The sequence below is a fragment of the Lithobates pipiens genome, unplaced genomic scaffold (assembly GCF_037356315.1).
Source record: "Lithobates pipiens isolate NorthernLeopardFrog02 unplaced genomic scaffold, aLitPip1_a1.2 Scaffold_18, whole genome shotgun sequence".
Taxonomy (NCBI): Eukaryota; Metazoa; Chordata; class Amphibia; order Anura; family Ranidae; genus Lithobates; species Lithobates pipiens.
Window position 1 is genome coordinate 594,911,442 of NW_027507758.1, and position 26,239 is coordinate 594,937,680.

A 26,239-nucleotide genomic window follows, 5' to 3' on the forward strand; every position below is an offset into this window, starting at 1 on the left:
GGAGGAAAGTAGAAAGAAAAATAAGGGAGAAAGGGTACACCATGGATCTTGATACAGCAATTGTATATTAATAGAATATATAATAATAGCAGGTAGGCTAATCATTTGAGTATGAAGGGGTAAGTTGCCTAAGGGACATTTGATAGCATTTTAGGATAGTGATTTAGGATTAAAAGAGGATTTGTCCCAAGGATCCCATATCTTCGAGAATTGAGGCAGGGAGTCCTGAATCTCCGCCGTTATATGTTTCATTCTGCGCATCTGCGCTATAGTTAAGATCAGTTAGGATTGTGTGGGAGGGTCGGAAGATAACCAATGGGTAGGTATTACTCTCTTGGCAGCTAAGAGAATATATGACATCAATTTCTTGGCATGTTTAGATATTCCCGGGACTGGGAGGCCTAACAAGTAATGTGCCGGGTCTTTTGTCCATCTCCAACACCAATTGAAGCACTGACTGGACCGAGGACCAGAATGGCAAAATTAACGGGCATTCCAAAAAGATATTGTAGTGTGTTCCCACATCCCGCATACATCTCCAGCATTTCCGGGATACAGAGGGGTCATATTTATGTATAACCTCAGGGGTCCCGTACCAAAACATGAGGACCTTATAAGCTGTCTCTCTCTGCTCCAAACATCTGGAAACCTTAGATATGGAAGTTTAGATCTCTTGCCATTGAGGGAGGGATATAGGGGATGGAAGTGCCTTGGCCCATCTCCGCATGTATACATGAGAGTCTAACGTGGGTAGAGTTGAGTCATGGAGGATCTTGTATATAGAGGATATGAGACCAGACTGATATGGGCCTTGGGCGCATAAAGCTTCAAAGGCATTGGGTTTTTCTAAGACCATGTCAGGTGATACGGAATGGAAGTAATGCTTAAATTGAAGATAAGATTTTTTTTTTTCCATAAATGATTTTATTAACCAATTCACATTATACAAACATGTGCGACAGGCATAAATCAAGTACAAACGGTGCTGTCACGACTCCTTCGTAACACGGCATATGTGTCGCAAAAACAAGGTTACATTGGTCGTGGTTGATAGGACAGTGCTACACAAAGCTAATCATAGCCTAGAAACAAACATATAACCAATATAATGATATATTACAAGAGATGCAATCAAGTCGTGTCAAGTAGTGCTAAATATGGGTGCTCCACCCGCGAGACCAACATCGTCAGGTCTAACTTGGGTTCCGAAAAAGGAGTTGCTCCTGGCTCTAATGATAGTGTGGGAATGTAGACAGCTTCTCAATTGCAACTCTACGTGGCTAAAGGTCGGTTGAGTGTCCTCAGGGAGGGATCATTGTTTAGTTGGATAGGAGGAAAGGGGAGAGGAAAGGAGAGGTCGGGGGATGAAAGAATATAGAGAGTAGAATTAGAAGGGGGGAAAGGGGGAGGGAGGTGGGCACCCTGGGTATGTCAAATTTGTTTTGGAATTCTTGAAAGGAGAGTAGCTTGCAGGTTACAGGGTGCACTATGTGGCGGAACGGAAAAATGCCCGCCTGAGACCATGGATTCATGTTAACATAGGAAAGGCTGTCTGGCAGGTCCGGGTTAAAAATAATGTTTAAGAGACGTGGGCATGGAGAAGAGAGGGAGAACCTCTTGTTACATTTTTTTCCAAATGGAAAGAGTAAATAGCATTGGTCTTAGGCATATATGTCTGAGCTGAGATATGGAAGAGGTCAGATCGGTCCAGAGCATTGAACAAGGATGTACAGGGCTAGTAACGCTCATTTCCAATTCCGACTATCTACTTGTTGCAAAGCGCGATGACCATGAGACGGTCACTGTGAGATGGGTAGCATAGTAGTATTTAATATTATTGGGTGCTCCCAACCCTCCTTGGGAGCAGGGAGCGAACACCACCGTGCTAGCAATCCTGTGCGCTTTGTTACCCCAAATAAATTTAGTGAAGGCCCGTTGGATATTTCAAAGTTGTGACATTGGGAGCGCAATTGGCAAGGTTTCAAAAAGATATAAGAATTTTGGAAGTATAGCCATCTTGAGGACATTTATCCTGCCCAGAAGAGACAGAGGCCAATCTGCCCATTTACGGAATAAGCCATGTGTTTCCAAAATTAAGGAGAGGAAGTTAGCTTGGTACAAGGTGTGATAAAATGCCCTTAAGTGTATGCCTAGATATTTAAGGGACACAGAGCACCAATGGTAGGGGAAGTTGTTTTGTAGGGTGGTAAGAGGAGTGGGGGCAATGTGGATATGGAGAGCTTCCGTCTTGGCCGTATTAACTTTATAACACGAGAGTTTACTGAATATATCTAATAAAGCGTGGAGGTCGGGGAGCGAAATATGTGGTTTCGTTAAAGTGAGCAGTATATCGTCTGCGAAAAGAGACAATTTGTACTCTTTCTGTCTCAGAGAGACTCCACTTATATCCAGGTGCCCACGGATGGCCGCAGCTAGGGGTTCAAGGCATAATATAAACAATGAGGGGGAGAGGGGGCACCCTTGTCTGGTGCCATTACTATGTGTAAAGGGCGGGGATACAAAAGATGCCAGTTGTACTTGGGAGGTGGGGTGGGAGTATAAGGCCTGGAGAGCTGACATAAAGGAACCTAAGAATCCAAAGCGCGTAAGTGTGGCAAACATGCATGGCCAGCCAAATCTATCGAATGCTTTCTGCGCATCAAAGCTCAAGATAAGGGCAGAGCGGGATGTTTTGTCAAGTAAATCTATCAGATCAATGGTGCGTCTGGTGTGGTGTTGTCGCCTGCCCGTCTACCTGAGACAAAGCCTACCTGATCCCTATGAATGAGGTTAGGTATTATAGGGGAAAGTCTATTAGCTAAGATTTTTGTAAAGATTTTATAATCTGAGTTGAGTAGGGCTATGGGCCTGTAGCTATCTGGTAGTGATGGGGGTTTGCCAGGTTTCGGGAGAACTGTAATAAGAGCATGTAAAAATTTAGGGTGAGGGATAATACCCTTCTGCAGGGAAGAAAAAAGGTCTAATAAATATGGGCTTAAAATTGGGAGAAAGGTTTTATAATAAAGATAGGGTAAACCATCCAGTCCCGGGGACTTATGCGAAAGGCAGTTCTTTAACGACTTCAGCTAATTCTTCTGGCTTGATACTTGCATTTAATTTTATTAAATAGATACCATAATACTACACTGAGTCTGGCGCACCTGGTCTTTTATCTTTGCAGAACTATATACGTCTTCACTTTGAGGATGGATATCGTTGTTATGGTAGCAACAAGCTCCAATAACCCCGGGATCCCCGTGTTTGGCTGGCTATAGGATAAAAGTGGTCTCTGCAGCGGATTTGCCACAAGATCACTTTTATCGGTGGCAGGAGAGACCCCCCCCCCCCCGCCACGATCCGCTGCCCTCCGCCGCTTACCGGCAGCGGTGGAGGCGATCGGATCCTTTCATATGCTGTGCATGGAGACAAGTAAGGAGAAGATGGCCCCCACCTGTCTCCATGACACTGCAGGGCGGAAGCAACGTCAAAACGTCACTTCCGCCCATAGTTCTTAAAGGGCCATTTTTTTTTTTTTATATTTTTTATTACATTTTAGTGTAAATATGAGATCTGAGGTCTTTTTGACCCCAGATCTCATATTTAAGAGGTCCTGTCATGCTTTATTTCTATTACAAGGGATTTAATAGGAATAAAAGTGACGCTTTTTTTTTTTTAAAACAGTGTAAAAATTAAAAATAAAAGATAAAATAAATAAGAAAAATATTTTTTTTAAACGCTCCCCGTCCCGCAGAGCTCACGTGCAGAAGTGAATACATACGAGAGTACCGCCCGCATATGAAAACGGTGGTCAACCCACACATGTCAGGTATCGCCGCGATTAATAGAGTGAGAGCAATAATTTTAGCCCTAGACCTCCTCTGTAACTAAAAACATGCAACCTGTAGAATTTTTTAAACGTCACCTATGGAGATTAAGGGTAAAAGTTTGACGCAATTCCACGAGCGGGCGCAATTTTGAAGCGTGACATGTTGGGTATCAATTTACTCGGCATAACATTATATTTCACAATATAAAAAAACTTGGGCTAACTTTACTGTTGTCTTATTTTTTTATTAAAAAAAAGTGTATTTTTTGCAAAAAAGTACGCTTGTAAGACCGCTGCGCAAATACGGTGCGACAGAAAGTATTGCAACGACTGCCATTTTATTCTCTAGGGTGTTAGAACCCACCAAACATTCTACATTTTTTTCTAAGTAATTTTCTAGCAAAAAAAATTGTTTTTAACTTGTAAACAACCAATCTCAGAAAGAGCCTCAGTCCCTTAAGTGGTTAAACTGGTGTGTTAGAGGGGCCAAGGCTGTTCACCAAGTCGAGGCAAAAATACAGAGAACCCAATCTGCCAAGTGGTTTCTGAGGGGGTGCTACATTTACATCAGAGGCCTCCGATGACACCAGAGGCCCCCTATCACATCAGAGCTCCCCATCACATCAGAGCCACCCTTCACATCAGAGGTCCCCCATCATGTCAGAGTCCCGCCTTCACATCAGAAGTTCCCCATCACATCAAAGCCCCCCTTCACATCGGACCCCTCCCCCAATCACATCAGCAGTCCCCCTTCACATCAGAGCCCTCCTTTACATCAGAGTTCCCTCCTCCATATCACAGACTCCTATCAGATCACAGCCCCGCTTCACATAAGAGGTTCCCCATCACATCAAAGGCCCCCCTTCGCATCAGAGGTTCCCCATCACATCAAAGTCCCCCTTCGCATCAGAGGTTCCCCATCACATCAGAACCCTCCTCATATAAAAGACTCCCATCCGATCACAACCCCCCTTCACAAAAGAGGTTCCCCATCACATCAGGGCCCCCTATCACATCAGAGCCCTCCTCCACATCAGAGCTCCCCCTTCACATAAGAGGTCTCCAATCACATCAGTGGTCCCCCCATCAAATCAGAGCTCAACATTTATATCAGAGTTTACCCTTCACATCAGAGGCCTTCAATCACATCAGAGCCCCCCCCCCTTCAAGAGAGGCCCCTAATCACTTTGGAGGTCTCCCCCATCACATCAGAGCCCTGCCTTTACATCAGAACACAGCCCCCCTTCATTTGACTTTCATATCTGGACTATTTGCAGGTCTGACTGAGGATAAAGGACAGAGAGCCCCGTTAACACTGTACCCAACATACACAGGATATTGTACCAGTATTGTACCAGTGGGAGTGCAGAGGGACTTATATTCATATTTTATTGTGGTTGGTGAGTGGCATAGTCTAGAAGGCAATATAAGTTTAGGACACAGAGGATCTGCTGGCTATCATGTGAACCTTTTACTTTAACTTAAAAAGGGTTAACTTTTTGGAGAAAAGTCAAGTAACTGGGCTGCCAGATTTGTGTAAATCTCAGGAGTCACAGATTAAATCTACAAATTATTTGGCAGGTGAAGTGGCTGCACTCCATGTATCTCATCTATGTACTTGGCAGCTTTCCTGGACATCAGCTTTACCAGGATATGGGCTGACTGCTCTATATGCAACGTGGGTTCCCTGAACATGCTATCATGAATGCCTTTTGGAGATATTCTGTGATTGCTCTATGGGCAGATATGGGGCTGTAGGCGCCATTTGTGATGGCCTTTAGTTCCAGGTTCCCTGGCACTCGATGAGGGTATTCATATGTGGCATTTGGTGGTTCAACTGGAGGGTGCTCCTGCCCCCAGCCGCATCCAGTCCATCCTGGATGTTCCATCCTGTCCTGCACTTTGGCCCTGGCTGATCTTTGGCCGTGGGACGATGTGTGCATGTGTGGGTGGGTCGGTGCATGCGCGGATATCATATCCGGGTCGGCTAACAACACACCCCGCCCCTGGTGGCGTGATGTGATTCACTGATCGGGGTGCATATATATGAGGACTACATGGGGGGGATCAGGCAGCACCTATCCTACAGGTGAAACCATGGAGGTTCCTTAGCAGGTTAATGACAGCAATCGCTGGTAAGCCCTTTCATAACCCTACTCCCTTCTGGGACTTACTGTCAATGACCATATAACCAACACTAATGTCGCGTACACACCACCGGACTTTTCGACTAGATCCGACGGAACAAATCAGCTGGACAATTTGAACGTGTGTGGGCTTCATTGGACCTTTGCTGTCTAAAAATCAGATGGACTTTAGATTTAAAACATGTTTCAAATCTTTCCGACAGACTTGAGTCTGGTCAAAAAAATCAGTTCGTGTGTATGCTAGTCCGAAGAATGAAAACCGACGCTAAGGCAGCTATTGGCTACTGGCTATGAACTTCCTTATTCTAGTCCGGTCGTACGTCATCACGTTTGAATCCGTCGGACTTTGGTGTGATTGTGTCCGGCCAAGTCCGTTCATTCAGAAAGTCTGTCGGAACTCCGCTGAGAGTCCGTCGGGAAGACCGTCGAACCTAGTCTGTCGAAAAGTCCGGTCGTGTGTACGCGGCATAACAGATATTAATTGCATTGTATTTATATACTACCCACAGATATCTATGGTGAGATAACACTGTAGACCTGCTTCAACTAGGCTACTTACAATTTTCACATGTTCAAATACAGAAGCCTACCCTAAATATATACAGTGTATATCTGTTTCATGACTATAGCCAGGTGAGTGTGCAAGGGACTTCATTAGGTTATTAACATTATCAACTGGGTCTTGTATGTTTACCATTTCTTCAGTGATTTATATATACATTATATCCATACTTTTTACTTCTAGACCCACCTACTTGATGAATATTTCTCTGGACGCTAGAACTGAAATACCTAGGAGAGGATTATACCCTATACATCTTATACATGTTTATATATGTATGATTCCTCTTGTACCAAATTGTAATGTAACTGTAATGTCTGCCTTCATTTTGTTAAGCACTGCGCAAACCTTTGGCGTTATATAAATCCTGTATAATAATAATATATGCTTGAAGCGTAAGTAGCGGAAGGTAGGTTTAATTCAAGCTATATGATCTATGTGATCTATGTGTTCCATCTAGTTTTGCACCTTCCAGGTGCATTATGTTTATGGTTTTTCCCATTTACCATTAGGTTCTGGCAATTGCCGCCTATGAGACACCCCCATATCTGCCTTGTATGACATGTGCAGAGGCGGCTCTCTAATTAGGCAAATTAGGCGGTTGACTAAGGCCTCCCACTCACGTGGGCAATCACCTAATTAAAGAGCTTGAGATGGTTTAAAGTAAGTTTAAGTGCAAAGTTTAAGCACACAGGTGCAGCCGTATGAGAGTCGGAGGGCACTACAGGCTTGTCTGCCAACCCCCCCCCCCATCATACACAAATCTTCCTTGCCTCGGAGATATGTTAATCGCCCTGTGTGTGTTGCTGGAGGAAGTCCAGTCAGCCATGGAAGAGTGCCCTGCAGACCTGCTCATGGTGAGTGAGAATCCATATCCCCCACACACAATCCCATACCTCACTCCATCCCCCCATCTCACCTGGGGACAGGGACCCCCATCTCACCTAGGGACAGGGACCCCCATCTCACCTGGGGACAGGGACCCCCCATCTCACCTGGGGACAGGGACCCCTTCTCACCTAGGGACCACCTCCATCTCACCTGTGGACATGGAACCCATCTCACCTGAGGACAGGGACCCCATCTCACCTGGGGACAGGAACCCCATCTCACCTGTGGACAGGGACCCCCATCTCACCTGGTAACAGGGACCCCCATCTCACCTGGTGACAGGGACCCCCATCTCAGCTAGGGACAGGGACCCCATCTTATCTGGGGACAGGGACCCTTCTCACCTAGGGACCACCTCCATCTCACCTGGGGACATGGAGCCCATCTCACCTGGGGACAGGGACCCTTTCTCACCTAGGGACCCCATCTCACATAGGGACAGGGGCCCTTTCACCCCTGGGGACATGGAGCCCATCTCACCTGAGGACAGGGACCCCCATCTTACCTAGGGACAGGGACCCCATCTCACCTGGGTACAGGGACCCCTTCTCACCTAGGGACCACCCCCATCTCACCTGTGGACATGGAACCCATCTCACCTGAGGACAGGGACCCCATCTCACCTGGGGACAGGAACCCCATCTCACCTGTGGACAGGGACCCCCATCTCACCTGGTAACAGGGACCCCCATCTCACCTGGTGACAGGGACCCCCATCTCACCTGGGGACAGGGACCCCCATCTCAGCTAGGGACAGGGACCCCATCTTATCTGGGGACAGGGACCCTTCTCACCTAGGGACCACCTCCATCTCACCTGGGGACATGGAGCCCATCTCACCTGGGGACAGGGACCCCTTCTCACCTAGGGACCCCATCTCACATAGGGACAGGGGCCCTTTCTACCCTGGGGACATGGAGCCCATCTCACCTGAGGACAGGGACCCCCATCTTACCTAGGGACAGGGACCCCATCTCACCTGGGTACAGGGACCCCTTCTCACCTAGGGACCACCTCCATCTCACCTGTGGACATGGAACCCATCTCACCTGAGGACAGGGACCCCATCTCACCTGGGGACAGGAACCCCATCTCACCTGTGGACAGGGACCCCCATCTCACCTGGTAACAGGGACCCCCATCTCACCTGGTGACAGGGACCCCCCTCTCACCTGGGGACAGGGACCCCCATCTCAGCTAGGGACAGGGACCCCATCTTATCTGGGGACAGGGACCCTTCTCACCTAGGGACCACCTCCATCTCACCTGGGGACATGGAGCCCATCTCACCTGGGGACAGGGACCCTTTCTCACCTAGGGACCCCATCTCACATAGGGACAGGGGCCCTTTCACCCCTGGGGACATGGAGCCCATCTCACCTGAGGACAGGGACCCCCATCTTACCTAGGGACAGGGACCCCATCTCACCTGTGTACAGGGACCCCTTCTCACCTAGGGACCACCCCCATCTCACCTGTGGACATGGAACCCATCTCACCTGAGGACAGGGACCCCATCTCACCTGGGGACAGGAACCCCATCTCACCTGTGGACAGGGACCCCCATCTCACCTGGTAACAGGGACCCCCATCTCACCTGGGGACAGGGACCCCCATCTCAGCTAGGGACAGGGACCCCATCTTATCTGGGGACAGGGACCCTTCTCACCTAGGGACCACCTCCATCTCACCTGGGGACATGGAGCCCATCTCACCTGGGGACAGGGACCCCTTCTCACCTAGGGACCCCATCTCACATAGGGACAGGGGCCCTTTCTACCCTGGGGACATGGAGCCCATCTCACCTGAGGACAGGGACCCCCATCTTACCTAGGGACAGGGACCCCATCTCACCTGGGTACAGGGACCCCTTCTCACCTAGGGACCACCCCCATCTCACCTGTGGACATGGAACCCATCTCACCTGAGGACAGGGACCCCATCTCACCTGGGGACAGGTACCCCATCTCACCTGTGGACAGGGACCCCCATCTCACCTGGTAACAGGGACCCCCATCTCACCTGGTGACAGGGACCCCCATCTCACCTGGGGACAGGGACCCCCATCTCAGCTAGGGACAGGGACCCCATCTTATCTGGGGACAGGGACCCTTCTCACCTAGGGACAGGGACCCTGATCTCACCTGGGGACAAGGACACCCTTCTCCCCTGCGGACAGGGACTACTTCTTACCTAGGGACAGGGACCCCATCTCACCTGGGGACAGGGTCCCCATCTCACCCGGGGACAGGGACCCCCAACTCACCTGGGGACAGGGACCCGCTCTTACCTAGGGACAGGGACCCCATCTCAGCTAAGGACAGAGAGTCCCATTTTACCTGGGGACAGGGACACCCTTCTCACCTAGGAACAGAGACCTCAATATCCCCTGGGGATAGGGATACCCTTCTCCCCTGGGGACAGCAGACCCCTTCTCCCCTGGGAACAGGGACACCCTTCTCACCTAGGGACAGGGACCTCTTTTCCCCTGGGGACAGGGACCCTTCTCACATAGGGACAGGGACCCCTATCTTACCTGGGTACAGGGTCACCCTTCTCACCTAGGGACAGGGACCCCATCTCACCTAGGGACAGAGACCCCGATCTCATCTGGGGACAGGGACATCCTGGGGACAGGGACATCCTGGGGACAGGAACACCCTTCTCATCTGGGGACAGGGACATCCTGGGGACAGGGACATCCTGGGGACAGGAACACCCTTCTCCCCTGGGGACAGGGACCCCTTCTCCCCTGGGGGCAGGGAAACCCTTCTCACCTAGGGACAGGGACATCTTTTCCCCTGAGGACAGGGACCTTTCTCACCTGGGGACAGGGCCCCCACTCTCCCCTGGGGACAGGGCCCCCACTCTCCCCTGGGGACAGGGACCCCTTCTCACCTAGGTACAGCACTGATAGAGACAGAACACTGAATCCCACTGAAAAAGAGGACACTGACTCCAGCACCAAGACGCCAGTACTGAGAGAGAGAGGGAGCGTACTGACACCTGTGATGAGATAGAGGACACTGAAACCAGCACTTTAAGGCTCTTAATATATGCAATGTATGCAGTTAATTTTTATTTCTTGAATAATTTTTTCCATTAGGGGTGTGAGTGGGGCCTCCTGTCTAAGTTATGCCTAATGGCCTCACAAAGTCTAAAGACGCCTCTGGACATGTGTGATCCTCCATGCCCCTGTACTCGCCCAGCCATGCATATAATTGGAAAAATCTTTTTACCGTTGTAAGTAACATTCAAGGTTATAATGTTTCCCTTGTATCCATCTATTTTTTGATGCACTATAATCAGGGGTATCCAAACTACTGTATGGCCCTCCAGTTGTTTAGGACCTATCATGATTCCCATCATGCCTAGTCATGTCTGTGAATGTCAGCGTTTTACAATGCCTCATGGGAAGTGTAGTTCTGGAACAGTTGGAGGGCCGTAGTTTGGAGATTCCTGCACTATATTGTTACATCATATTTATGAAGCTATAAGATCTTTGATCCTTTGTACATCTTTTGTTTACAAATGTTTTTATTAAATTATATAAAATATACATTTGTGTGACAAGGCACAAAAAGAGAGTAAATGTCACAAGTAGTGATGGCCGAACGGTTCGCCCGGCAGGCGTTTCGCGGCGAATTTTCGGCCGTTTGCGGTCCGCTCGTTCGCTCGACTATTGGCGTCGTTCGCCCCGGCGGACTTACGTGTTTAATGTGTAAAAGAACTTTGACCTATGATGACACATCCATCATGGGGTACAGGACAGCCAATTGAGACATGACAGCACATGGACACTTGGACATTCCCCCTAACTTATAAATACACCCGATCCGGCGGCCATTTTACATTCTTTCTTCTGTCACTATAGGGAAAGGTTGCTGTGTGGAGTAGGGAGAGATAAATCGCTAGCTATTTGGTACACAAAAGTTATTTTCAGGACTGGTATAGGTGTTAGGTGTATATAGGTTTGCTGTGCTACTGATTGTTGCAGCAGCCTGAGTGTCTTTTGTCAGTTTAGAGAAAGGGACAGGACGGTGTGTGCTGCAGGGAGAGTCAGTTTAGTCATCATCATCATCATCATCATCATCATTATTAGCTGTTACTATCAGGTCCACAAAAGAGCTATTCCAGTAACCACTAATCGTTCCAGTCTCCTCTTTTTTGCCACTTTGTATAAGGACAGGAAGGAAGCAGTGTGTCAGGCAGTGAGGGTCAGTTTAAAGAGTTGCTGTTACTATTAGTTCCACAAAGGTTCTTTTCAGGACTGGTATCAGTGGTATGGTAATAGGCTTGTACACGTATAATATTCTTTCTTCCAAATATAGAAAGAAAATTATACTTGACTGCTGCCCTTCTGCTGCAGTCTGCTAATCATTCACAACTCACTTGTTCCACAAAGCTCTTTATCAGGACTGGTAACTTGGTCTGTATAGGGTGCTACAGTACATAGGGTTGAGTGAGGTACAGTCTGCTGTTCTGTAAGGACCGCTATCGGTCCACAATAGATAGGGTTGAGGTGCACCATTGCTGACCGCTGCCCTATACTGCAGCAGTCCTTCATTGGTATAGGGACTGAAGTACAGTCTGCTAATCACTAACACACAACCTGCTTGGTCCACAAAAGTTCTTATAAGGACTGGTAACTTGGTCTAGGGTGCTACAGTACATAGGGTTGAGTGCGGTACAGTCTGCTATTCTATAAGGACCGCTATCGGTCCACAATAGATAGGGTTGAGGTGCACCACTGCTGACCGCTGCCCTATACTGCAGCAGTCCTTCATTGGTATAGGGACTGACGTACAGTCTGCTAATCACTAACACACAACCTGCTTGGTCCACAAAAGTTCTTATAAGGACTGGTAACTTGGTCTAGGGTGCTACAGTACATAGGGTTGAGTGCGGTACAGTCTGCTGTTCTGTAAGGACCGCTATCGGTCCACAATAGATAGGGTTGAGGTGCACCACTGCTGACCGCTGCCCTATACTGCAGCAGTCCTTCATTGGTATAGGGACTGAAGTACAGTCTGCTAATCACTAACACACAACCTGCTTGGTCCACAAAAGTTCTTATAAGGACTGGTAACTTGGTCTAGGGTGCTACAGTACATAGGGTTGAGTGCGGTACAGTCTGCTGTTCTGTAAGGACCGCTATCGGTCCACAATAGATAGGGTTGAGGTGCACCACTGCTGACCGCTGCCCTATACTGCAGCAGTCCTTCATTGGTATAGGGACTGACGTACAGTCTGCTAATCACTAACACACAACCTGCTTGGTCCACAAAAGTTCTTATAAGGACTGGTAACTTGGTCTAGGGTGCTACAGTACATAGGGTTGAGTGAGGTACAGTCTGCTATTCTATAAGGACTGTTATCGGTCCACAATACATAGGGTTGAGGTGCACTACTGCTGACTGCTGCCCTATACTGCAGCAGTTCTTCATTGGTATAGGGACTGACGTACAGTCTGCTAATCACTAACACACAACCTGCTTGGTCCACAAAAGTTCTTATAAGGACTGGTAACTTGGTCTAGGGTGCTACAGTACATAGGGTTGAGTGAGGTACAGTCTGCTATTCTATAAGGACTGTTATCGGTCCACAATACATAGGGTTGAGGTGCACTACCTTCTTTCTTCATTTGGCTCACTTCCTTGTCCCAAAAAAGCACACCGTACTATATGCCCCTACCCTCCTCTTTGAAGAGGTTGAGCAGTGTCATATTTATACTGGGGCTGCTTATGATATCCCTGTGCTGTGCTGACTTCCTCCTGGGGGTTCTTATTATGAGGGGATCACACCATCCCTGTGCTGTGCTGACTTCCTCCTTGGGGTTCTTATTATGAGGGGATCACACCATCCCTGTGCTGTGCTGACTTCCTCCTGGGGGTTCTTATTATGAGGGGATCACACCATCCCTGTGCTGTGCTGAGTTTCTCCTGGGCCTGCTTATTATGAGGGGATCACACCATACCTGTGCTGTGCTGACTTCCTCCTGGGGGTTCTTATTATGAGGGGATCACACCATCCCTGTGCTGTGCTGAATTTCTCCTGGGCCTGCTTATTATGAGGGGATCACACCATCCCTGTGCTGTGCTGACTTCCTCCTGGGGGTTCTTATTATGAGGGGATCACACCATCCCTGTGCTGTGCTGACTTACTCCTGGGGGTTCTTATTATGAGGGGATCACACCATCCCTGTGCTGTGCTGAGTTTCTCCTGGGCCTGCTTATTATGAGGGGATCACACCATCCCTGTGCTGACTTCCTCCTGGGGGTTCTTATTATGAGGGGATCACACCATCCCTGTGCTGTGCTGACTTCCTCCTGGGGGTTCTTATTATGAGGGGATCACACCATCCCTGTGCTGTGCTGACTTCCTCCTGGGGGTTCTTATTATGAGGGGATCACACCATCCCTGTGCTGTGCTGAGTTTCTCCTGGGCCTGCTTATTATGAGGGGATCACACCATCCCTGTGCTGACTTCCTCCTGGGGGTTCTTATTATGAGGGGATCACACCATCCCTGTGCTGTGCTGAGTTTCTCCTGGGCCTGTTTATTATGAGGGGATCACACCATCCCTGTGCTGTGCTGACTTCCTCCTGGGGGTTCTTATTATGAGGGGATCATACCATCCCTGTGCTGTGCTGAGTTTCTCCTGGGCCTGCTTATTATGAGGGGATCACACCATCCCTGTGCTGTGCTGACTTCCTCCTGGGGCTGCTTACGGTGCTGCTGTCAGTGCTGTATATCACGGTGCTGGTGTGAGTGCTTAATGTCACGGTGCTGCTGTCAGTGCTGTATATCACGGTGCTGATGTCAGTGCTTAATGTCACGCTTCTGATGTCAGTACTCTCTATCACGGTGCTGCTGTCAGTGCTGTATATCACTGTGCTGATGTCAGTGCTGTATGTCACGCTTCTGATGTCAGTGCTCTCTATCACGGTGCTGCTGTCAGTGCTGTATATCACGGTGCTGATGTCAGTGCTGTATGTCACACTGCTGATGTCAGTGCTCTCTATCACGGTGCTGCTGTCAGTGCTGTATATCACGGTGCTGATGTCAGTGCTGTATGTCACGCTTCTGATGTCAGTGCCCTCTATCACGGTGCTGCTGTCAGTGCTGTATATCACGGTGCTGATGTCAGTGCTTTATGTCACGCTGCTGATGTCAGTGCCCTCTATCACGGTGCTGTTGTCAGATGCCTCTATCACGGTGCATGTGTCATTGCTGTATGTCACGCTGCTGGTGATCATCTCCTGCACCCTCTTCTTTGCCTACCCTGGTCCCTGACCTTCCCTCTCCTCCATTGCCTTCATGCGCTCCACAGTCCTGAATTGTCAGAACAATTTCCCATATAAAAAAAGAATGCTTGTAGTTATCGATCCCAAATTCACCTCATACATGTATTATGTCATTGGCCATGTGGTGGGACTATGTTTGCCCAGCTAATAATTATCTTGTGGCTGCAAATTTGACCTAAAGGTTTGCGAAGTTCGCCTCCCATTGAAGTCAATGGGGCCCACCGAGAACGTTCGGTTTCGCGAACGGTCGGCCTCGTTCGCGGCCCGCGTTCGCGAAACGTCCCGTCGGAAGTTCGTCCATCACTAGTCACAAGTATAATCTTGAGTCAAAAGATAAAACAATTCAGAAGCATACAGAAAAAAGAAGGTAACTTCAGACAATATGAATCAACAGTTGTAAAAAATGATCCTTTGTATATCTGATCCACATAGATGTGATTAGCTCCCAAAGAAGCATGTAATAGCGCAAAACTAGTCGAGCAAATAATGAGCAACCTCTGAGCCGATCGGATACACCCCGAGTTGGTGTTGTTGGCCCCCAAGACTATTTCCGCCAGGATAGTACTTGCTTGGTCATCTGCTGTGCTATTATTATTGGGGTATTCACCAATGTCAAGGATGATATGGCTTTACATTGCTTTGTTTTTAACTGAATAGAAGACTAATGCCGCGTACACATGAGCAAATTGTCCGGCGTACTTAGTCCGCCGAAACGCATTTCACCGGACAATTCGATCGTGTGTGGGCTTCAGCTGACTTTTCCAGCATAAAGTCCGGCGGACTTAGAAAGTATTTTTGCAGTCCAATCTTTCCGCCGGACTTGGGTTTCAGCGCACAATACGTTCGTCAGTATGTTAGCCCGGCGGACTAAGAATGACGCATGATCAGAAGCAAGTACGAAAAGGAAGCTATTGGCTACTGGCCATTGAACTTCCTTTTCCTAGTCCCGTCGTACGTGCTGTACGTCATCGAGCTAGCAAACGCCGGACTTTCTGTGTGTCCGTGTGTGGCCAAGTCCGTTCGGTAGAAAGTCCGCCGGACTATCCGCCGGATTGTTTGCCGGACTAAGTACGCTGGACAATTCGCTCGTGTGTACGCGGCACAACTCATCTTTAGTTAGTCAGTAACACGTTTTCCACTCATAACCTCTTGGTGTATGTTTTTCATACCTGTTTTTACCAAATATATTTATATACAATGCTGTGAAAAAGTATTTACCCCCTTTCAGATTTTTTATTTTTTTGCATATTTGTCAAACTTAAATGATTCAGATCATCAAAATATTTTATTATTACACAAAGATAGCCGAGTAAGTGCAGTTTTTAAATGATGGTTTCATTTATTAAGACAAACAAGCTGTCCAAACCTGTCTGGCTTTATGTGAAAAAATAATTGCCCCCTAACCCTAATAACTGGTTGTGCCACCCTTGGCGGCAACAACTGCAATCAAACGTTAATAACTGGCGATGAGTCTTTCACATTGCTGTGGAGCAATTTTGGCCCACTCTTCTTTGCAGAATTGTTTTAATTCAGTCACATTGGAGGGTTTTCCAGCATGAATGGCCTGTGAAAGGTCATGATACAGCATCTCAAGTCCAGGTTTTGACTAGGCCATGCCAAAACCTAAATTTTGCTTTGTTTGATTGGAGGTGGACTTGCTGTTGTGTTTTGGATCATTGTCCTGCTGCATAATCCAAGTGCACTTGAGCTTGAGGTCACAAACTGATGGCCGGACATTCTCCTTTAGGATTTTCTGGTAGAGCTCAGAATTCATGGTTCCATCAATTATGGTATGTCGTTCAGGTCCTAAAGCTGCAAAGCAACACTAGACCATCACTCTACCACCATATCTGACTGTTGGCATGATGTTCTTGTTATGAAATGCTGTATTCGTTTTATGCCAGATGTAACGGGACGCACACCTTCCACAAAGTTAAATTTTGGTCTCATCAGTCCACAGAATATTTGCCTAAAAGTCTTGGGATAATTAAGATGTTTCTTGGTAAATGTGAGAAGAGTCTTTGTGTTCTTTTTGGTCAGCAGTGGCTTTGGCCTTGGAACTCTCGCATGGATGCCATTTTTGCCCAGTCTCTTTCTTATTGTTGAATCATGAACACTGCTCTTACCTGAGGCAAGTGAGGTCTGAAGTTCTTTAGATGTTGTTCTGGGTTCTTTTATGACCTCCTGGATGAGTTGTCGTCATGCTCTTGGAGTAATTTTTGTGGGCCGGCCACTCCTGGGAAGGTTCACCACTGTTCCAAGTTATCTCCATTTGTGGATAATGGCTCTCCCCGTCATTCACTAGACGGATACATGTATATTACTTTGTTTCTAATCTGTTTTTGATTTTTTTTTTTAGATTGTGGCATGATGTGTGGCTTTTTGTGACCTGTTAGCGTGCATCATTTGTCAGACAGCTTCTATTTACGTGATTTCTTGATTCAACTTGCCTGGGTGTGGCAAGTGAAATTTATCTCAGCTTTGAAAAAAATTGTGGTTAATCACAGTTAATTCATGATTCAGCATGGGAGGGGCAATTACTTTTTCACATAGGGTCAGGCAGGTTTAAACAGTTTTTTTCCATTAATAAATGAAATAATAATTTAAAAACTGTATCTTGGATTCCAATATAAGGAGGCTTTGATGGGACTCTGATGTAAGTGAGGAAGTTTTTTTGGAATTTCTTTTTGTTACTGATTTTTTTTTCTGTTGTTCAAATCCCATAATGCTGATTGCAAAAAAAAAAAAAAAAAAAAACTCCAAGTAAAACAAAAAAAAAAAACTCCAAGTAAAACTTGTTTATTCATTTAGATTGAATTTGTTGATTTATAAAACTGATTTTCAGCCTGTGAATATGGGAAACACACTTTCTAGTTGTCCACCACAGTACCACCCTGTGTTGACACCATTTATTTATTTACTAATGATATTCTGTGATTGGATGATGTTATGGGTAACCACATGAATGAGACTTTTTGTATTTTTTTGTAGGCTATAGCCTACCTAGAGGATTCTCTATTGTGTAGGGATTTATGCTACTCCATATTGCTTGAGATAACACATTTATTGTGGTATAGGAAAAGTAAATGATTTATGTAAAGAAACCTACTGTGCTGGAAAAATGGCTAATGATGCCATTCTGTATTCCTTTACTGAGGTCTTGACAAGCATATAGGTCCTCTTTCCATCATGGTGGAGGCATAGGTCCTCTTTCCTACAAGGTGGAGGCATAGATCCTCTTTCCATCAAGGTGGAGGCATAGGTCCTCTTTCCATCACGGTGGAGGCCTATGTCCTCCTTCCATTACGGTGAAGGCATAGGTCCTCTTTCCATTACGGTGGAGGCATAGGCCCTCTTTCCATCACGGTGGAGGCATAGGTCCTCTTTCCATAACGGTGTAGGTATAGGTCCTCTTTCCATCACGGTGGAGGAATAGGTCCTCTTTCCATCACGGTGGAGGCATAGGTCCTCTTTCCATCACGGTGGAGGCCTATGTCCTCCTTCCATTACGGTGGAGGCATAGGTCCTCTTTCCATTACGGTGGAGGCATAGGTCCTCTTTCCATCACGGTGGAGGCATAGGTCCTCTTTCCATCATGGTGGAGGCCTATGTCCTCCTTCCATTACGGTGGAGGCATAGGTCCTCTTTCCATTACGGTGGAGGCATAGGTCCTCTTTCCATCACGGTGGAGGCATAGGTCCTCTTTCCATAACGGTGTAGGTATAGGTCCTCTTTCCATCACGGTGGAGGCATAGGTCCTCTTTCCATCACGGTGGAGGCATAGGTCCTCTTTCCATCACGGTGGAGGCACATGTCCTCTTTCCACCATGGTGGAGGCATAGGTCCTCTTTCCATCACGGTGGAGGCAAAGGTCCTCTTTCCATCACGGTGGAGGCAAAGGTCCTCTTTCCATTACGGTGGAGGCATAGGTCCTTGTTCCATTACGGTAGATGCATGGGTCCTCTTTCCATCACGGTGGAGGCATAGGTCCTCTTTCCATCACGGTGTCGGTATAGGTCCTCTTTCTATCACGGTGGAGGCATAGGTCCTCTTTCCATCACGGTGGAGGCATAGGTCTTCTTTCCATCACGCTGGAGGCATAGGTCCTCTTTCCATCATGGTGGAGGCATAGGTCCTCTTTCCATCACGGTGTAGGTATAGGTCCTCTTTCCATCACGGAGGAGGTATAGGTCCTCTTTCCATCACGGTGTCGGTATAGGTCCTCTTTCCATCACGGTGGAGGCATAGGTCCTCTTTCCATCACGGTGGAGGCATAGGTCTTCTTTCCATCACGCTGGAGGCATAGGTCCTCTTTCCATCATGGTGGAGGCATAGGTCCTCTTTCCATCACGGTGTAGGTATAGGTCCTCTTTCCATCACGGAGGAGGTATAGGTCCTCTTTCCATCACGGTGTAGGTATAGGTCCTCTTTCCATCACGGAGGAGGCATAGGTCCTCTTTCCATCACGGTGGAGGCATAGGTCCTCTTTCCATCACGGTAAAGGCATTGTTTAACTATTGGTAAGTACTTGGATTTAGTTTTTTTTTCTCTAGTAGTGTTCTAGTAGCATAGTTTGTGTCTATTGTGCTCAAACTTTTAAGATATTAAAGGTGAAGGATTATTTCCTTGTGTGTTGGTTGTTTGGAGTATCTCTCTGTGTGTTTGCAGTCCTTGTCCATCTGGTACATGGGGTTAACGTGATCTGTGGAATATCTTGAACTGACTCCAGACCAGTTATCTCTAAACTATGGCCTGCAGGCCAAATCTGGACCACTGCAAGATTATATCTGATGTAAGGGAGGCACTTATGGGGACTCTGATATAAGGGGGGGGGGGGCGCCTTATGGGGACCCTGATGTAAGGGGTGTTCAGATTTGGACCATGATGTAAAGGAGGACTCTGGTGGGAATTCTCATATAAGGAGGAATTTGATGGAAGGGGGATTTTGATGGGAACTCTGATATGACGGACTCATATGGGGACTCATTTGTAAGGAGGATGTTGATGTAAGGGGGGCTTTGATTAAAGAAGGGCCCTAATATATAGGGAATTTGATTGGAACTCTAATGGGGACTCTCATGTAAAGGGGACTTTCATGGGGCTTCCAATATAAGGAGGCTTTGATGGGAAGTTTTTTTGTAATTTCTTTTTGTTACTGATTTTTTTTCTGTTGTTCAAATCCCATAATGCTGATTGCAAAAATAAATAAATAAAAAACTCAAAGTAAAACAAAAAACAAAAAAACTCTAAGTAAAACTTGCTTATTCTTTTAGATGATTGCTAAAACTGATTTTCAGCCTGTGAATATGGGGACTGTCATGTAAGAGGGATGTTGATGTAAGGGGGACTTTGATGGAGACTTGGATGTTGGGACTCTATTGTGTGGGGAATTTGAATGAGGCTCTCATGTAAGGGGGACACTCATTCAAGGGGGACTTTGATGGGGATTCTGATATAAGGAGGCTTTGATGGGGAATCTGATGTAAGTGGGGAAGTTTATTAGGATTTATTTTTTTTAATAAAGTTTTTTCTCTGTTCTTCAAATCCTATTATACTGATTACAAAGATAAAAAAAACTCCAAGTAAAACATGTAATTTATTTAGATTGGATTTGTTGATTTATAAAAACTGATTTTGTTTTGGCCTGTGAATATTTGTAAAATATACAATGTGGTCCTCATATAGAAAAGTTTGGAGACCCCTGCTCTACCTTCAAGTTGAAGGTAAGGCAGGTGTATGTTCTCATTTAAAGGTAAGGGATTTCAATGGGGAGAATATGAGCTCATTTGCATACCACATTCGCAGCATCGGTTATTCCTTAAGGGAGAATTGGCAGCCATTTTTTCTTAAGGGGTGCCCCAGTTTCTGTCCCTGGTAGAGTTCTTTAACAGTTCAATTTTAGGAAAATCTCTTCCATGTGTATGTATACTGTGGGGGGGGGATAGCTAAATAGGGATCACCTTCCCTGGGGAAAAGGGTAGTCCAAATGACAGGTTTTCTTAATATCTTACTTATAGCCAGTTTTATTTTTAAAAGGTTGCATAAAAATCAAATAAACAAAACAGAAAATAAATCCTTGCCATGCAGGCACTAACTAAACATTTTCAGGACCCCTTAGGGCTAGAAAAGAAAAGGCCATCTTCGATTTTGATTCTGTTAGGGGTAATTGCCAATAACCTTTAGTCAGATCCAAAGTAGTTATGTACCGGGCACTTCCCAATCTGTCAACAAGCTTGTCAACCCAAGGCATTGGGCACGCATCAAATTTGGACATGCTGTTCCTGAAATCATTACAAAACCTTTGTCAGGAACCATGAATCAGATGGAGACAGAAAATGCAGTAAAAATCACCCCTTTCAATATAATGGTAAAAAATTGTACAAATAGTAACTGTAATCAAAACATAGCCAGGGTTCTGTAGCCAAAGTGGGTAGTCAGAACAAGCCAGTAAATCAGGAAGCCAGAGATCAGCGTAGTCAGAGGCAGCAGACAGGATCAGGAACCAGAAGGGATGTCAGCCAGGCAAGTCTTCAACAGGAACACAGCAGAGAGTTTCAGGATATGTTTGACCAAAGGCGAAGGCACCAAAGGAATGAATCCGGCAGTTTAAAAAGCCAGAAGGGGCTGGCTGACGAGCAGAAAATTATCACCAGGTGAGCCACTGTGGAACGACAAGTACTGGCACTTAACTGACAGCTGAGTAACCTGAGCACTGACAATGGAGGGCTGAGCCTAGCCCTGAAAACCTTATAGTGCCATCTGGCTTTGGGACTATCACCGTGGGACTTAACCAGTCACTGTGGGACTCCTCTATCACATCCAACTCTAACATGTTCTTTATTTCATTTGCAACCGAAAAAACAGAAAGGTTTCTTCACAGTAAGAGCTGTGAAAATGTGGAATAGACTACCTCCAGAGGTGGTTCTGGCCCGCTCAGTAGATTGCTTTAAAAAAAGGGCTGGATTATTTCCTAAATGTACATAATATAACTGGGTACTAACATTAATAGGTAAAGTTGATCCAGGGAAAATACGATTGCCTCTCCGGGGATCAGGAAGGAATTTTGTCCCCTCCTGTAGCAAATTGGAGCATGCTTTGCTGGGGTTTTTTGCCTTCCTCTGGATCAACTGTGGTGAAGGATTGTGTATGGGATTGTATGTTTTTTTTGTTCTTTTTTTGGTTGAACTAGGTGGACTTTTTTTTTTTCAACCTGACTAACTATGTAACTGCCTCTCGACCTAGCCTTTGGTATTCTATAGGGCTTAACATTTACATGGACACCCGGTCCTGTAATTATGTCATGCTGTATAAGCCCTTGGGACAAAGTTTTAGAGCTGGGCTATAAAACTTTCCGACAACATGATCTGGTCGGACTTTGTCCGATCGTTTGTAGAGAATTCCGATCGGACAAAGTGGCACGCATGCTCAGATCAAATTAATAGACCAAAGCTATTGGCTACTAGCCTGAACGTAGTCCCGTCATAACAAAATAACGTCATCACGTTACGAACGATCAGATTTTCCGACAACTTTTTCCGACCATGTGTACGCAACACAATTTTCGGACAAAATCCGACGGATTTTGTTGTCGGAATGTCCAATCATGTGTACAAGGGCTAACTAACACTGGTCTATCCAGGTAGGTGAGAGATAAAGTCTCTATTCTTACTCACAAACTCTTTAACGTCCTTCTGTTGGGCCACTGACAAGGTTTCAGTTATGGGTACTTCAGTTGTCACAAGGATCATGTCCTTTTGAGGAGTTGGCACTGCCAGTAAAGTCTCTCTGTGCTTTCAAGGTTTCAAGAGATTAACGTGATATATTTGCTCTGGATTCCTTTTCCCTGGCTGGTAAAATTTGTAGTTTACTTCCCCTACTCTTTCCATAATTTCAAAGGGACCTTGCCATTTTTCTAGGAATTTACTCTCAACTGTGGGGACTCTATCACCAGGGTTGAAGGGTCTAGTCTTGGCACCCTTATTATAAACCCTTCTCTGGGCCTCTTGGGCTTTCTCCATATGTTCCCCTACAAATGGCATGACAGCGGAAATCCTATCTTGCATGAGTGAGATATGCTCGATGACGCTTCTATAAGGCATCTCTCCCTTCCATGTTTCTTTTGCGACATCTAGCATTCCCCTGGGATGTCCACCATACAGTAGTTTAAAAGGGGAATTACCTGTAGATGCCTGAGGTCAGGGCCGTCTTTAATATTGATTAGACCCTGGGCAAACGTTTTCTTAGGCCCCCTCCCCCATACATTTTCGTTCTCCATCGGCTCGGAGACATGCAATAAATAGCAGCTAGCTTTAAGGTCAGTTTACTGTATCAGATCAGGCAGCGATCGTGATTGGTTGCCAGAGGTTACAGTATATCATTACCGCTGACTGACTGGTTGCTAGTGGTTACAGCACACAATACGGCACGCTGATTAGTTTCTAGCACATGATTTCTGCTTGTTGATTGGTTGCTAGAGATTACTATACAGTAATACTGCTCATTGGTTGGTTGCTAGAGATTACAGCACATCATCTCCTCACTGCAGGGGGCATGGTATACATACGAATGCCGCCTTTATTTTCAGATCTATGTCGCCGGATGCAGCTATTTACACATTAATGATGCTGCTATTTACATATGAATGCAGGTTATTTACATGTAAACACGGTCCGCAGGTGAGTCATCTGTACACAACAATAGGGCAGAGCTGGGCAGCATTAGTAGCAGAACTTCACACTGAGATATCAGGACACAACAAGGGATTAAAACTTCAAGGGACAAGGGAATGTAAACTGGCATAGTTGACAAGTATGAGGCAGCTGCTTTGGGCCCCACAACAATGACAGGGCCCAGGGCAGCTGCCCCTTTTGCCCTGCCTTAAAAACGGCCCTGCCTGAGGTACCTCTCGTATAGCAAACATGAGGTACGGCAGCAAAAAATCCCAATTTCTCCCATCTTTGTTCACCACACTTTTACATGCTTTTGAATGTCGTGTTAAATCTCTGCACAAGACCATCAGTTTGGCGGTGGTAGATGGGAGATTTTGAACAACTTTCACAATTCTTTAGTGACTCTGGACATAAATGGTGTGCCTTGATCCATTAATATCTCTTTTGGAGTACCCGCATGACTAAATACCTGGACAAGCTCTTTGGCAATAGTCTTAGCTGAGTTATGGCTTCAGGATACCATGTGGCATAGTCCAGTATTAACAGTATGTGCTGATAGCCCCAGGCAGACTTTACTACCTGTCCCACCATATCCATGCCAATTCTTTCAAAAGGCACTTCAATTACCAGTAAAGGTACCTGCGGACTGCGAAAATGGGGTGATGGCACAGAATACTGACACTCTGGGCACATGGGCATCCGCAGAACTTTTTTCAGGGGGGGCATCATTTTAGGGTCACCCATGCACCGCCCCTTTTCGACAATGTAATTATCACATTATCATGGTCAGAGTTTTCAGACGTAGTACAGTCCCTAGGATAAGTAATGGATAATGGTCAACAGGCCCTCTTACCAGACCCAGCGAAACTACAGCAGTGATTCCTCTGGCTGGACAATTGGTCACTCTGGGTTACCCGGGGGAGACTCTGGTCAGTAGTTGAGCATGTCTGTACCCTGGTAGAGGCTCAGTCTTTCGCTCTCTGGTGGCGCTGGGCAGCATGGCTCCCTCTCTGGCTTCCGCCCAGCACACTCCTCATTCTTTTTCCTGTAGCACTCTCTCACTCAGCTTTTTTCCAGGCTGCAGTCTCTCAATCTCTCTCTTGATCGAGCTGTAGCCTCCTCCCTGTGGAAAATGGGGCCACCAATCTTTGGGACTACCTGTCCCATGGTGCTCTCTTCTCCTAGTCTCCTTTGATTGGCCCTCAGTTATGGCCATTAAGGAAGGAACGGAGCAGGCAGGAAGCTGGGTGGAGAACCTGGCGAGAGCCGCCGTCTCTTCTCCCTGACAGGAGAAAGGAGGGGAGAGTGGGGGAAACCTCTGATAGCCCACAGCTTGCCTTTCTCCTGTGTCCCAGCAGACAGCGCGGCAGGACAGGAAATGGCATAGACTCCCGTGGGAGTCTATGCCCGGAAGTGGGTGTAAATACCTGTCTTTGACAGGTATCTGCACCCCCCTCCCTCCTGAAAGGTGCCAATTGTGACACCGGAGGGGGGGATGGTTCCGATCAGCGGAAGTTCCACTTTAGGGTGGATCCCTGCTTTAATAGCTCCTGTGTCCTCAAGCCTAAAAACCTGGGCAAACTCCCATGCCTGGGGAGGCGCAGGTATTGTGGCCAGTAATACAAGTGAATGGCTGTACTTGGCCATACTTGTATAAATGTCAATCGCTTTTGCATTGGTATTTACTCATGTATGCACATATGATGTATTTCCCAAAATGTAACACTTTTGCAGTCAGGGAAATATGCTGGGGCTCTTTGGCCGCAGAAAAGCACCTGAGATGTTATGCATGAAGTCCACGCATGAAGCCTTAATGTCAAAGTCATAACTTACTCAAGATAGGATATAAACTATACACTGCTACTGTCAATGCCACTGACCTGAAGACGGGTATGGTGTTCCAGTACACACTGTGCAGAGGATGAGAGCCAGGAGGATGGAGAGACCAACTGAAGCCATGATGTCTCTGGATCTGGTCGTCATCTCTTCTGATTATCAAGTGTAACACCGGCACAGCAGCGTGAAAACATCCTGTACCTGACACCCTCCCCCACCATCACAGTGACACCATCCCAGGATTGCAGAACACCGTGCAATGTCTGGGAACACAAGGGCGGTGAAGATGGCAATGTACCAGGGGGGGTTAACCCTTTCACTGCAGTATACAAGCCAAGTAAAGGCAGTTCAGGTACCCTCCCCATGGGGGCAAATTTTTTTCTATAATTTAGATGGCAATTAAAACAGATCTTTATTATAAATGCTTATATGTATATATACAGTATATACAGAACTTTGCAAACATTTTAGGCAGGTGTGAAGAAATGCTGTAAAGTAATGCTTTTGAAAATATATATTTTAATTGTTTATGTTTGTCAATTTACAAAATGCAAAGTGAACAAGCAGGAGAAAAATCAATATTTGCCGTGACCACGCTTTGGTTTCAAAGCAGCATCAGTTCTTACACTTGCATAAAGTCTATTATTTTGTAAGATTAGAGTCAGGTATATGATTAATCAATTATGCCAAGCAGGTGCTAATGGTCATCAAATGTAGGTTGAAACAGTCATTAACCGCTTGCCCACCGCCTTACGCCTATATACGTCGGCAGAAGGGCTTGTACAGGCAGACTAACGTACCTGTACGTTGCCCTTTAAGAGGCAGCCTGCGGGCACGCGCACGGCAAGCTCCGTGAATTGGGTCGCGGGTCCCGCAGATTCAATGTCTGCGGGGACACCCGCGATCGTTTCACGGACAAGAAGAACGGGGAGATGCTAACGTAAACAAGCATCTCCCCATTCTGCCTAGTGACGTTGTCACTGATCTCTGCTCCCTGTGATT

The 26,239-nt window shown here is 46.6% G+C and overlaps 1 protein-coding gene across 12 annotated transcripts in view; it reads right to left on the bottom strand.

Moving 5' to 3' along the window:
• The window catches only part of LOC143989174 (uncharacterized), a 61,827-nt gene extending 36,345 nt beyond the window's left edge, over window positions 1–25,482 (bottom strand). For 9 of the 12 annotated variants that reach the window (XM_077489211.1, XM_077489207.1, XM_077489213.1 and 6 more), the window contains exon 1: window positions 25,282–25,481. In XM_077489211.1, coding sequence (XP_077345337.1) covers window positions 25,282–25,384 — 103 coding nt within the window. In that variant the 5' untranslated portion in view covers window positions 25,385–25,481. Of the gene's footprint in view, window positions 1–25,281 lie in introns of all 12 variants that reach the window. The other 3 variants (XM_077489208.1, XM_077489209.1, XM_077489210.1) reach the window with 2 other exon arrangements.
• Between the last annotated feature and the right edge of the window lie 757 nt (window positions 25,483–26,239).